The 12,098-nt window shown below is 39.2% G+C and overlaps 2 protein-coding genes across 4 annotated transcripts in view; both read right to left on the bottom strand.

Moving 5' to 3' along the window:
- LOC117991896 (PX domain-containing protein kinase-like protein) overlaps nt 1-12,098 on the bottom strand; it is a 129,433-nt gene that overhangs the window by 13,399 nt on the left and 103,936 nt on the right. The gene's annotated exons all lie outside the window — the stretch shown is intronic.
- BicD (protein bicaudal D) overlaps nt 1,251-12,098 on the bottom strand; it is a 28,358-nt gene continuing 17,510 nt past the window's right edge. For 2 of the 3 annotated variants that reach the window (XM_034979521.2, XM_034979522.2), the window contains 5 exons: nt 10,837-10,977; nt 9,544-9,723; nt 7,153-7,410; nt 6,663-6,829; nt 1,251-6,285 (listed from right to left, as the gene is read on the bottom strand). In XM_034979521.2, the coding sequence (XP_034835412.1) occupies nt 6,211-6,285; nt 6,663-6,829; nt 7,153-7,410; nt 9,544-9,723; nt 10,837-10,977 (821 nt within the window). In that variant the 3' untranslated portion in view covers nt 1,251-6,210. The remainder of the gene's footprint in view (nt 6,286-6,662; nt 6,830-7,152; nt 7,411-9,543; nt 9,724-10,836; nt 10,978-12,098) is intronic. The other variant, XR_011237933.1, reaches the window with a different exon arrangement.

Here is a 12,098-nt window from a genome sequence, read left to right as displayed (position 1 = left end):
CAGGCGGTGGAGTTAGATAGATTACTTTTGCGGACTTACGCCGAGTATGTTACGTTTTAGAACCAATGCTCGGCAAAAAAAAATCCGCTAGTTAGAACTTATTTATCGGGATAAAGCCGCCCGCGGTTAATCGTAGTGCGTTATACAGTGAAACCTGGTTAAGTGGGACCTGGATAAGTGAGAAATCTCTATTATTGAGAGTTGCAATGAGGTCCCGGTTCTTTTTCATTAAATTACCTCTGTTAATGGGACTTTTTGAACATGGTTAAATGAGATTTTGATGGTTAAAGAAGACTTTCGATGTTTACCTCTATAATTGAGACTCTGTAGCTCAATTACCTGTATAAGTGAGACAAATTAATCAAGTTTTAACACGTTTTGACATGTTTGTTTACATTTCGCGTCGTCTTTTGCGCATGCTTTGTCAGTAGTTATACTATCTCAGATTTTGACCTAAAAACAAGGGAATAAAAGTGTACAAAATTTCCAAACGTAAATATAAAACGTTATCAGTATCTGAAAAATTAAAACTTCTATCAGATTATGATTGTACGCTGACGATTGACGCATTTTTATTAACATTACCACCTCTAAAAATGGAATAACGGCACATTTCGAGCTTTGTAAGCAGTGGCCTTTGTAAATGAGATATAATTTTGAAAACTGGATTATTGGAAACCCTCAATAATTGGTACATATGTCTTGGTCCCTTGTAATAAGAATATCCTCAACTTATAGGAACTGACTTTATTCCATTTAGACAATACTTAATAAACTTCAATCTTAGTTCTAAACTATTAACTTCTTCAAGACATAATTATAAATTCTAATTTTCCCTGCTTCAAATCAATAGCTCCCGCTCTTATGGCCGCCATTTTTACCTCTCCTCATAATTCTATTTTTAAATTCAACTGTAGGCAAAGCAATGTCGCTAACACTTGAGATCCCAATTAACCAGGTTTCACTGTAGTATAAAAACAAAAAGGAATGTGGCCATCTTGTTATAAAAATTACAAGTATAAAAATGTACTAAATGTAAAGTGCAAACTGAAATCTCCTCATTACGTCATCATATAAGAGTACCCAGCAGTGGGAACAACCATGCATAGAGTCCGAGAACACAATCATGTTGCAATACAACAAAGTAGCAGGCATATTGTGTATACTTTCATAATTAAATAATAAAAAGGTTATCTCCTCTCTATGTTATAAAATAATATCTATGTATGTCTAGGCAAAAATAAACCATCTAAAGAGTTATATAAACAGTATATATAAAAAGAAAATAATATTTGGTTAATCGCTCGTTAACACCACCACCGGCCAGTGGCAGCAGACATCGAGCTCTTCGTGTGCGAGGCGTCGCGCGCCCCGCACGAGTCAACTAACAAAGCCTATTTAACATTACGGGATATAAATTATATTATAGTCCGGTCAAAATAGATATTCAAGGTTACAAATAATATCGCATAGGGCTAAAAATTGGTACGAATGTTGGGAACGCCAATATACTTTGCACAATTCATTTGTATATTGGTGTTCCCAACATTCATACCAATTTTTAGCCCTATGCGAATTATTGTAACCTTGAATGTAAATTGTGACCGGACTGTGTTACAATTTATATCCCGTAGTGTGAAATGAGCTCAATACTTAACAATAAATAAGTGTAAACCATGTCAAGAACATCATAAATAAGGTAAACATAATAATTAACAACGTCAAAAATACTAGTACATACTGTGAATCAAAATTGGACGCAAGAGATAATACAGGACACATACATTTTGAGATTGCCACTCGCCATTGTAGGTAGCTCTATGTGTCAACTGTCATGCCAAAAGTACGATTTTAATCCTTAATTTAAAGGTGAACTGTTTTTGACATGACAGTTGACACAGAGTTAAAATGGCGAGTGAGATCTTAAAATGTATGCATTAAAGGTGCTTCTACAACCCATGACATTATGACAATGAATACCTACAACGCGTAGGCGTCACCACAACGTTCGCCAATGGTAAGTCCCATTTGTTCCATAGAACTTGACGTCATCGGACAAAATTAGACAATTTTAAACTAATTTGTTTCATAGAACTACGTACAAGCATTTCACCTCGAACTTGCTTTATTTGACGTCATAAAAACTTTTCGTGGCGAAATGTCCGCCACAAAAGAAATGTTTGTTTACTTTGTTATATAGAACAATTAAAGAAAGAAAAATCTCAATTGTTCTATGGAACAGATTAGGATAAAAATGGCCCCGATTCTCTAGTCTCTCTCTAAACTAAATTTAGAGTATCTGCATCCTTTTCTTTTTACTAATGCTAAAAAAGGAACGGAACATGACTTTCACATTTAAAGACTCTAAATTTTAGTGCACAATAGAAATGTAAACAGTAGGTTCGCGACTGCGTGCTTAAATCACGGGTTTTACCATCTAAAAATTAAATTTAGAACTGTCAAACTGTGTCTGTCCTTTTCATATTACATTAGTAAGAAGAGCATGCGAATACTCTAAAATTAGGTTGTGCTCAGAATCAGTGCCATTGTCTCATTTTCTCATCTCACGTCAAGTTCTATAGAACAAATGGGACTTACCCTTCGCGGAGTGACCTCTATGCGACTGACGGTGACTAGATGCAAACGATTCGAAAACGGATGTCTGCTGCTAAGCTACGAAACAAAACTAATACTTGAAAAATATTATGCGCTACATCTATATAATGGTAAGTTCAACTTTTAAGTACACGAAGAATGATCTAAGATAAAAGCTAGCCAATTGATTAATCTAAAAACAATAAATGCAAGGCTATGGTCCTCGCGACGCGAGACAATATACTCTATCCACGAAAAGAAGTCAGTATGAGCTCTCTCTGTTATGTAATCCCATATAAATGACAGAGACAAAATCTCAGTCAGCGGTAACCGTTTTGAGTCACCAACCAAACACAAACATGTTGTCAAAACACATTCGAAATTCAATTCAAATTGAATTTCGTTTGTGATTGGTTGGTGCCTCAAAATGGTTAATGCCCACTGATATTTTTGTCTCTATCATTTGTATGGGATTACGTAACAGAGAGAGCACTATAATAACTTCTTTCCGTGGATAGAGTACAGACGAGCTCGCGACCACATCAAAGGAACTAGTTACGCCAAAGTCGATAGCTACCGACCTGGCGCAACGGAGTTCCGACGTCGTCTACTAAGAATATAAATATGAAGGTTAACGTATTCGTCTAGTCTACACCTAAACCGGTAAAAATAGCTACCGGGCGAGCGCCCGCTACGTGGAACGGTCCAATACGGCCTAAGGCCCGACACACTACGGAGAGAAACGCTACGTCTCCATGACGCGGGAAGCTGAACATCACATCCGACAACGGAAACAATTTATCGTTAAACTTTCAATAAATCTTTTGTAAAATTTTGTCTTATGACTTATCAATAGAGCGCCGGTCGCGTCCCGTGAGCAAATTGTTGAGCAACTATGGATTAAGAGCCCGTGAGGGCCAGACCTTCGTTATTTTATTTTAAAGTTTCTATGCGCATTGTCCTCAACACAGGGAAGGACGATCAGAAATTGTGAAGTGTGGAGCATCGTGGCAGATGACAGGAAACAAAGGTGTATGAAATCTTCCGTCAAAGTATCAAGTGTTTTTTTATAGTATTGGAATGACGTGATTATTCTCACAGGCTCTTTCTCTATTAGGAACGATCGCGCGATCTGTTGTCGGATCGGTCGGGGAGCGGGGACAGACCGGCGCTGGACAGGAGCTGGACGGTGCTGCACTGCGGCACGGAGCAAGACGGCTGAAACCTTAGAACCGATCGCTCTCGGAAGGATCATATCCTTCGAACGGAACAGGGAAGCAGCTCCAAAGCGCCGCCGGTGTCAGCTTTATAGTACTACCATTTTTATAAGTCGAAAACCGAATGTACACCAATGAAATCCAGACCTTATTGCTTGATGTTAAGATTGAAAACACAAATACAAAGACTCGTGCTATCTCGCTCATAATTCGCGCATACAATACATGGCACGTAGGCTGAACAATAGTGGACGGACGCGCACTATGGATGAAATCTATAGAGCACACTCTGACTTAGCTTAGACTTAAGACGGAGTTAAAACAAGACAGATGTATATCTCTCACACAAATCTGTCTCATTTTAACTCAATCTTAAGTCTAAGAAAAGTCAAAGTGCGCTTTATAGATCTCACTTATGATCGGCTGAGATATTTTCGCGCCACTCAAAAACACGATTTCTGCGCAGGTACATCGGCGTAACTTACAAAAGTGGTAGTACTGTAGGTAACGAAACAAACGCGGAAGAACTACAATACAACTAGAACAAGATGGACGAAAGAGGGCGGCGGAGGGCGCCAACAACACAACAAACGTATCAACTAGAGAACAGATTACATAGTCTTTTTGCGCACAATGGATGGACATCGATGAAAATTTATTTCTTTTTCAAATTGGACGTTCTAAACATTCGTAACGAGTAAGGATCCTATAATATTTACATATATGCAATCTCGAAATTCCATATTAAACATGTATATAATAAAAAATAACGTCGGCTCGAGCGTCGACCCGATAAATAGAGAAACCATCTGCGTAATAAAATACACCGACCAAGTACAAAAATACGAGTCGAAATCGATCTCTGGGGTGCAACATATAGGGGGCAATACAATATCAAAATATCGGTTCGGCCGAGGGCGTAACGTACGTAAATAGAGATCGCGGGTCAGTCGCAACAATTAACTAACGCCATACATATATAATAATATCTACTAAATACATAGTCGATCCGCTCGATATGGCGAGCCGTACAATATGACAGTTATTTTTTGTAACGATTCAATCGTACCGGGAATTAAAATTTAAACTTTGTGTCAAATGGTAATTATGCGTACAAAATGACTTCTCACGCGCCATTTTAACTTTATTTTGTCATGTCTAAAGTACGATTTTAGTCCTTATTTTAAACGTGAACCGTACTTTTGACATGACAGTTGAGACAGAGTTAAAATGAGAAGAGAAGTCATTTTATACGGACTTTATAACGCGTAAAATTTAACTCGTCACACGCCATTTTAATTTTATGTGTCAAATTTCATATCAAAACTATGATTCTAGTCCTTGATTTTAAAGTTGAACCATACTTTTGACATGACAGTTGACACTGAGTTAAAATAGCGCGTGAGAAGTCATTTTATATGGACTATACTTTCGAGTATCCTCACATGACGCTCACTGCTGCTATCAGCGCCAAAATGGCGATAATCAAGCTTCAAAAACACGTTATCAATCGCATGATGTAATGGTATTATTATATATCTATGACTTACACCCTTCGCGCAGCTTCACATTACATTCAACTTTATAAAACGTATAAATAATTTAGTATTCTAAAAACGACGATTATAAAAAAGTTCACTAGTCGAGTTCACAGCGCGAGCGCACCCGCGGCGCGCGGCACTGCGCCGCGACGAAACTCTATTCTTTTTTGGGGTAAGAAGAGTTTAGAGAAAATTGTTTTTTTTTTTTAAAATAGCGTATCGTCACAACGCGGTAGTTTATTGAGAGATCCCGCATCGCCAGACCTATTTTATATTGACAATTTCATGTAAGTATGTAGGGCTCTAACAAGTAACAAGGATCTTATAAATTTACCTTAAATCCGTAGTGCGTTTACTAGATAATACAACAAAAACATAAATAAAACAAATAACACACACAACAGATCAAATCATTATTATCGATCCTTGTTATCTGCAGTCTGCATTCTCATTAGTTATTTTAGTCTTGAGGTTAGGCCGCGATTATACCTCAAGTTTTACTCACGTAAGTAGCTTAAGTAACTGACAGCAAATTTACTAATGTAAATGTACTTATAAGTGTTTACATTGGTAAATTTGACGTAAGTTAAATACGTAAGCTACTTACGTGTGTAAAACTCACAGGTGTATCCGCAGCCTTACAAACGTGCGATACTTGGTGTCGCTTATCGCGTGTCAGTCTAGGTAGATGTGGCGATGCGGGTGTCGGCCCATCGAACCCGCGGGGGTAGTGCAAGTGTAAATTCGTGTGGCGCTCACAGCGCGAGCGTGTTGTGTGTGGCGAGGGTGGAGGGCGCGGGACGGGACAGCAGCGCGCGCAGGGCGGCGGCGGCCGCCTTGAGCGCGCGCACGAGCCGCTAGAAATCCCGTCCGCGCGCGCGCGTTCCGCCGCTAGGCTTTGGTACGCGCCGCGTGCGCATCTCGCGGTCCACCTGCAACCAGCGACACTGGGGTATAGACACTTCACGACAGTTATAAACTTCGAACAATACATCGAGGCTTCACCTACAACGGCAAGCGTTAAATGTCACCTACTAGGCTAAGAAACGAGAAGGTATCTTTGATTTCACGTCACCCCTAGTCTAATATTTAACAGATGTCGATTCAGGATCAAACCAAGAGTTTCCTCACTCTAGTTGACTCTGACGTAGATGACATCACAAAGTAAAATATTCGAAGAGAAGGGCCCAGTACTATCGGGATCTTCGGAGGCAAGCTTTGGCAAGCTACGATAGCTTCTTGCACTTGCGTCACATACTCCTCATGATGCGCAGCGGATATTGCGCGCAGACCTGCCGTAACAACATACCTCCAGCTCCTCGAGGCGCTGTGTGAGCGACAGCTTCTGCTGCACGGCGAGGCGCAGCAGCTGGTTGAGCGTCTTCTTCTCCTCCTCCGCGCTGGACAGGGCTTGCGTCAGCTCGTCCACTTGCGTCACGTACTCTTCGCAGCGCGCCGCGAACATTGCGCGCAGACCTGCGTACAATACATTCAGTAGACTATGTGTGAGAATATTTTTTTTCCTAAAATTTAATTAATTTATCAAGTAGGTAAACACTTAGTAGTAGGTAGGCCTACTACAAAATTGTCGATTTTACAGGAGAGCTGTTTAAATTTTAGATAATATGAACTAACTCATCGACATGGCATAAAAACTCCGTAAAAAGGCCACTAAGCGTGATTGCAGATCTGTGCTTTATCTTAAAAAATGTACCAGCAATATTCTCTGAGAGACCAAATCTGCCAGACTGCTAACTTGAACACCTAAAGAGGCACCTTATCATGAATAATATACTCACTGGAGAATGTAGCGGCATCCTCCTTAAGCAGCCGCAGTTCGTTACGCAGCTTCAGCATAGTTTCCGTGACGATCTTCTTCTCCGTCTCGTATTTGGACTTGAGGTTAGCGAGCGCAACCTCTGCGGTGTTCTTGTTGGACTTGAGCACAGTGCGTAGAGTCGCGATCTGTTCCCGCTTCGTGGACAGGAGGGATTTTAGTTTGATCACTTGTTCTTGAAGTTCAGCCAACTCCGCGCCGCGTTCCTCCGCCTCCATTACTGGAATAGAAGTCAAATGTTAAGATACAAAATTATTGGCAATATTACCATCTTTTTCTAGAACGGATTGCATTAAAACGCTGTAAGGGTGATGAACGTCCTGGTTTTTCTATGTACTATAATGAGCGTAGATAATGAGTTTAATTTAATGATGAGGTGAAGATTTGTAAGGACCCTTTGCCCTTTGTCACTGTTATTGCGTCGTGTCAGTAATGTTGCGTTAGTCGCGTTGAATAAACTTTTTTGGTCGCGTCGCAAACCTGCTTTTTCAGTCTATTTATGAGAATAATATAAATATATTTATGAGATAATTTAGAATCAATGGGGTCTTTTTTATTTTTTTATTCAGATACAAGTAAGCCCTTGACTGCAATCTCATCAGGTGGTAGTTAAGTGAGTCTTTTTGACAACACAAGAAAATGTCAGAAATTTTTAATAAACAAATGTTGATTAAAGTTCTAATCTACATATTTAGAATAAATACTATGATGTTTACTCAACATCTACTGGTTTGTTTGATTCTACTATTGTGTCACTCGAATTGTATGCCAGTAACTACGAGAAACAAGGATTTTTACCAAGCTTTTCACATGATATATTGCAACATAAGTATCCCCGCCATTAGACTTGCTCTTAAAGACTCTCTAAAATTAAAAGTATTCTTTGAATTCCTCTTATTATGTAAATTATTATTAAATTTCTTGAAATAAACGCTCTTTCCTTTGTATGCAGCATGCTTCCATATTAAATTCAAGTTGATATCGCAACGTAAGGTATTCGACTTTCTGGCTAGATTTAAGGAGTTTCTTAAAACACTTTGATATGGTAGAGACTTGGAAATGTAGGTAATCGAAGTTTTTTTATCAATCGATGGAGATTTTTTGGCGAAATTTGCATGTTGGAAAGAAAATTTTTCATTAGTGTCAACATAAGAATTCATTTTCGACATATTCTCGAAATACTCCGTAATTTCTTTAACCGTTCGTCTGGGGCATATTATATTTTCATTATCATTAATTTGAACTATTCTTTCTAGGCCCTTTAACTGTTCAGTTAACTTTTGGAACCTTTGTTTGGTGTCTAATATTTTTTTATTTAAATTATTTTCTTTGGATTGCTCAATCGATGTAGGTATAAGACATCGAGGCTTTAAATTGGAAAGGGACAGGATAACTTCTGAAAGCAAAAACATATTTAAGTTATCGTCTAAAGCTATGTCTAGACTTTGGCTTTCTCTAACGTTCTTTTATAATATACTAGCTGCCCTGGCGAACTTCGTTCCGCCTAACAGTCGATTCAAATTTTTAAATTTTTCTCTCCGTAAGAACCATCCTCGTACTTCAAGGAATATTATTAAAAAAAATTTAGCGAAATCGGTTCAGCTGTTCTCGAGATTTGCGATGACCAACACACTTAGTGATTCATTTTTATATTATAGAAGAAAGATTTATTGAGGAGTTGTATAACAGTGCTTCTTGAGCTATACCACTTTTCCCAAATCAGTAATTTCACATTGACGTGACTTAAAAAAATCTATAAAACACTGGTCCATAGCAAATCTTTAAGACGAGCTAGCTATATCGTGCTTTTATCGATATTATGTTACTGGTGTATGCAACTTTTGCGTTTTTAGGGTTCCATACCTCAAAAGGAAAAACGGAACCCTTATAGGATCACTTTGTTGTCTGTCTGTCTGTCCGTCTGTCTGTCAAGAAACCTACAGGGTACTTCCCGTTGACCTAGAATCATGAAATTTGGCAGGTAGGTAGATCTTATAGCTGACATTTGGGGAAAAATCTGAAAACCGTGAATTTAGGGTTAGATCACACAGAAAAAAATTGTGGTCATGAACTAATAATTAGTATTTTCAACTTTCGAAGTGAGTGACTATATCAAGTGGGGTATCATATGAAAGGTCTTCACCTATACATTCTAAAACAGATTTTTATTTATTTTTATGCATCATAGTTTTTGAATTATCGTGCAAAATGTCGAAAAAATACGACTGTAGTACGGAACCCTCATTGCGCGAGCCTGACTCGCACTTGACCGGTTTTTTTTTATTTGAGGTGTATAAAGCATAAAGTGTCCGAACTTTTGTAAGAGAGGAGGTGTTGGTGAAGTTCTCCTTACCCGGTTGGTGTCGATGCCTGGAGTCGAGCGCGGTGTCGAGCGCGGCGCGCAAGTGTGTGAGCTGGTCGAGCAGCGTGTCGGCGTAGCGCGCCACTTGCCCCGCCGCGCGCAGGCCTTCCAGCTCGCCCGCCGCAAGCGCCAGGGCTTCTTCGTCCACGCCCCGACCTTCGCCTCCTGGACCTGGTATAAAATTAAAGGGTTTCAATTGGGTATTTGACTCAATTTTTTTTATTACTTTATTATAAACTAGGATAAAAATAAAAATAATGACGTAAACTGAAAAAACTAATTAAATCGATCCAATAACAAAAAAGTTATAAGCATTTAAATATTTCTGATTAGACAGAGATAGCGATATAGCATTTTGACGTCACAACTTACTAATGTCATAGAAGCTTCGTGCGGTGACATACAAATTTTCGTTTTGCGAGAAAGGGATAGAAGACTCTCCCACTCCAAAATTAAAATGCCTGCAACTTTGTAAATCTTTGTTGGATTTTAATATTTTTTTCAGCGTACGTCATTTTTTAAATTCTAGTTTATATTAAAGTAATAATATTTATCAAATTCAAAACTAGGAAAATACCCAATTGGTTTCAAAATCCTGCAGTGATAGTCTAGTGGTTGACACGTCCACCTCGTGTTCGGGAGGTCGTGGGTTGACTAAAACACTGATTTAACTTCGATATCTGCATGTTATTTTGCACTTTGTTACACTGATTATCTTAATTTAACAGCGCAGTGTTATCATTACTTCATGGAAGATTTTTTTTAAATGAAAAATGGCGGATCCCAAACCGAAGAGGGAAAATTCAGAGAGTATTTTCTATGACTAACTGATAAGAAAATAGTGTTACTAGAATAAATTTTAAATAATTTATTCAAAAAGGGTTTCGATCCTGGGCAGCAATTAAATATCACTTGCTTTAATAGTGAAGGAAACCATTGTGAGGAAACGTGCATGTCTGAGAGTTCTCCATAATGTTCTCAAAGGTTTGTCTGTCTATCTGCACTTGGCCGCGAGGTAGATTTTTTTTTTTTTTTAAAGAATATTAGCTATGTTAAATGACTAATATTCTCCTTTCCTCTCCAACTAAGCGTCACGCTTGTGCTAGGAGTAGGTACGACAATAGTGCAACGGGCGGGGTTTGAACCATCGACCTTTCGGTTTTCAGTCCACTCCTTTACCGGTTGAGCTATTGAGGCTCTGAATGTGGTCAAACCCTTCCATTCTGAGAGACCTGTGCTCAGTTGTAAGCCAGCGCTGGGTTAATTATAATGAGGAGTACTCACCGTCGGTCTGTCCAGCATGCTCGAGCAGCAGCCGCTCGGGCTGCGTGCCGTTGACCGCGCACACGTGGTGGTACACTCCGGCCAGCGTCTCCGCCGCCGACACCAGCGCTGGTGCAGCCGACGACAGCGCCCGGCCCGCACCTAGCAACATTACACAATTTCACATAGTGCCTTTAGTTAAATGGACGAAAAAATCTGGTTACTTTTGGTGTCTGCAGACAAAAGGCGAAACTTATATGAAGAGTTCTATAGCCCTACTAGATTATGCTCGCGACTTCGTCCGCGTGGACTTCACAAATTTCAAACCCCTATTTCACCCATTATATTTAGGGGTTGAATTTTTAAAAATCCTTTCTTAGCGGATGCCTACGTCATAATAGCTATCTGCATGCCAAATTTCAGCCCGATCCGTCCAGTAGTTTGAGCTGTGCGTTGATAGATCAGTCAGTCAGTCAGTCAGTAAGTCACCCTTTCCTTTTATATATAGCCCTATTACTATAGGGCTATAGAACTCTTCATATAAGTTTCATATAGTAACTTACAACATCGACGACTGTGTAAACTCTTCGAACCATGATTTTACCGGCTAGGGTCCACTGTCTTGACTTTGAGGCCCCGTGGCTAGTAGTACTTACAACATAGAGGTTCAGATAAGTAACTTACGAGTAACTAGATATCACCACAGGGTCTTCAATCTTCTACCATACATCTTAAATCGCGCTTACGAAGTTTTCTATAAGCATTATATATAAAAGTTCCAAGAACAGTCGGATTCCCCCGGTGACGCTGTAGCGGCCAATAGGGCCTATCCATATAGCATAGTCAATCCGAAACAACACAACAGTCGGACCAGCTGAGTTCTCGGACATAGCATCAGTTCGGAGAAAGATCTATTATTACGGTAGAGCCGTAGACTGAATAAAAAAGCTAGATTAAAGACTGTGTAACCGCGACTGAGATAGCGATAGCCCGACGTAACGATGAATAACACGACAATTACCATTGTTTAGCCAATATTTATAATAACCGATCAACAACATTTGTATTAAACGTTTTTTATGTGAAAACAAGTAAATAACTAATGAGAAATACAATGATGCCACGAATTCTCAGTTTGTTTTGCAACTAAAGTTGTATTCCTTGAAAAAAACGGTTACACGATAAGGTACAAAAAGTAGGTTAGCTGCGTATGTTTATCACATTAGTAACTTTTTCTGTGCTCTCTTTTTAGTCTGAATGAGAAAGCAAACGTTCCTTTGTCT

This window comes from Maniola hyperantus, chromosome 20 (assembly GCF_902806685.2).
Source record: "Maniola hyperantus chromosome 20, iAphHyp1.2, whole genome shotgun sequence".
In the NCBI taxonomy this organism is placed as follows: Eukaryota; Metazoa; Arthropoda; class Insecta; order Lepidoptera; family Nymphalidae; genus Maniola; species Maniola hyperantus.
This window is presented reverse-complemented; position numbering and strand designations above follow the sequence as displayed.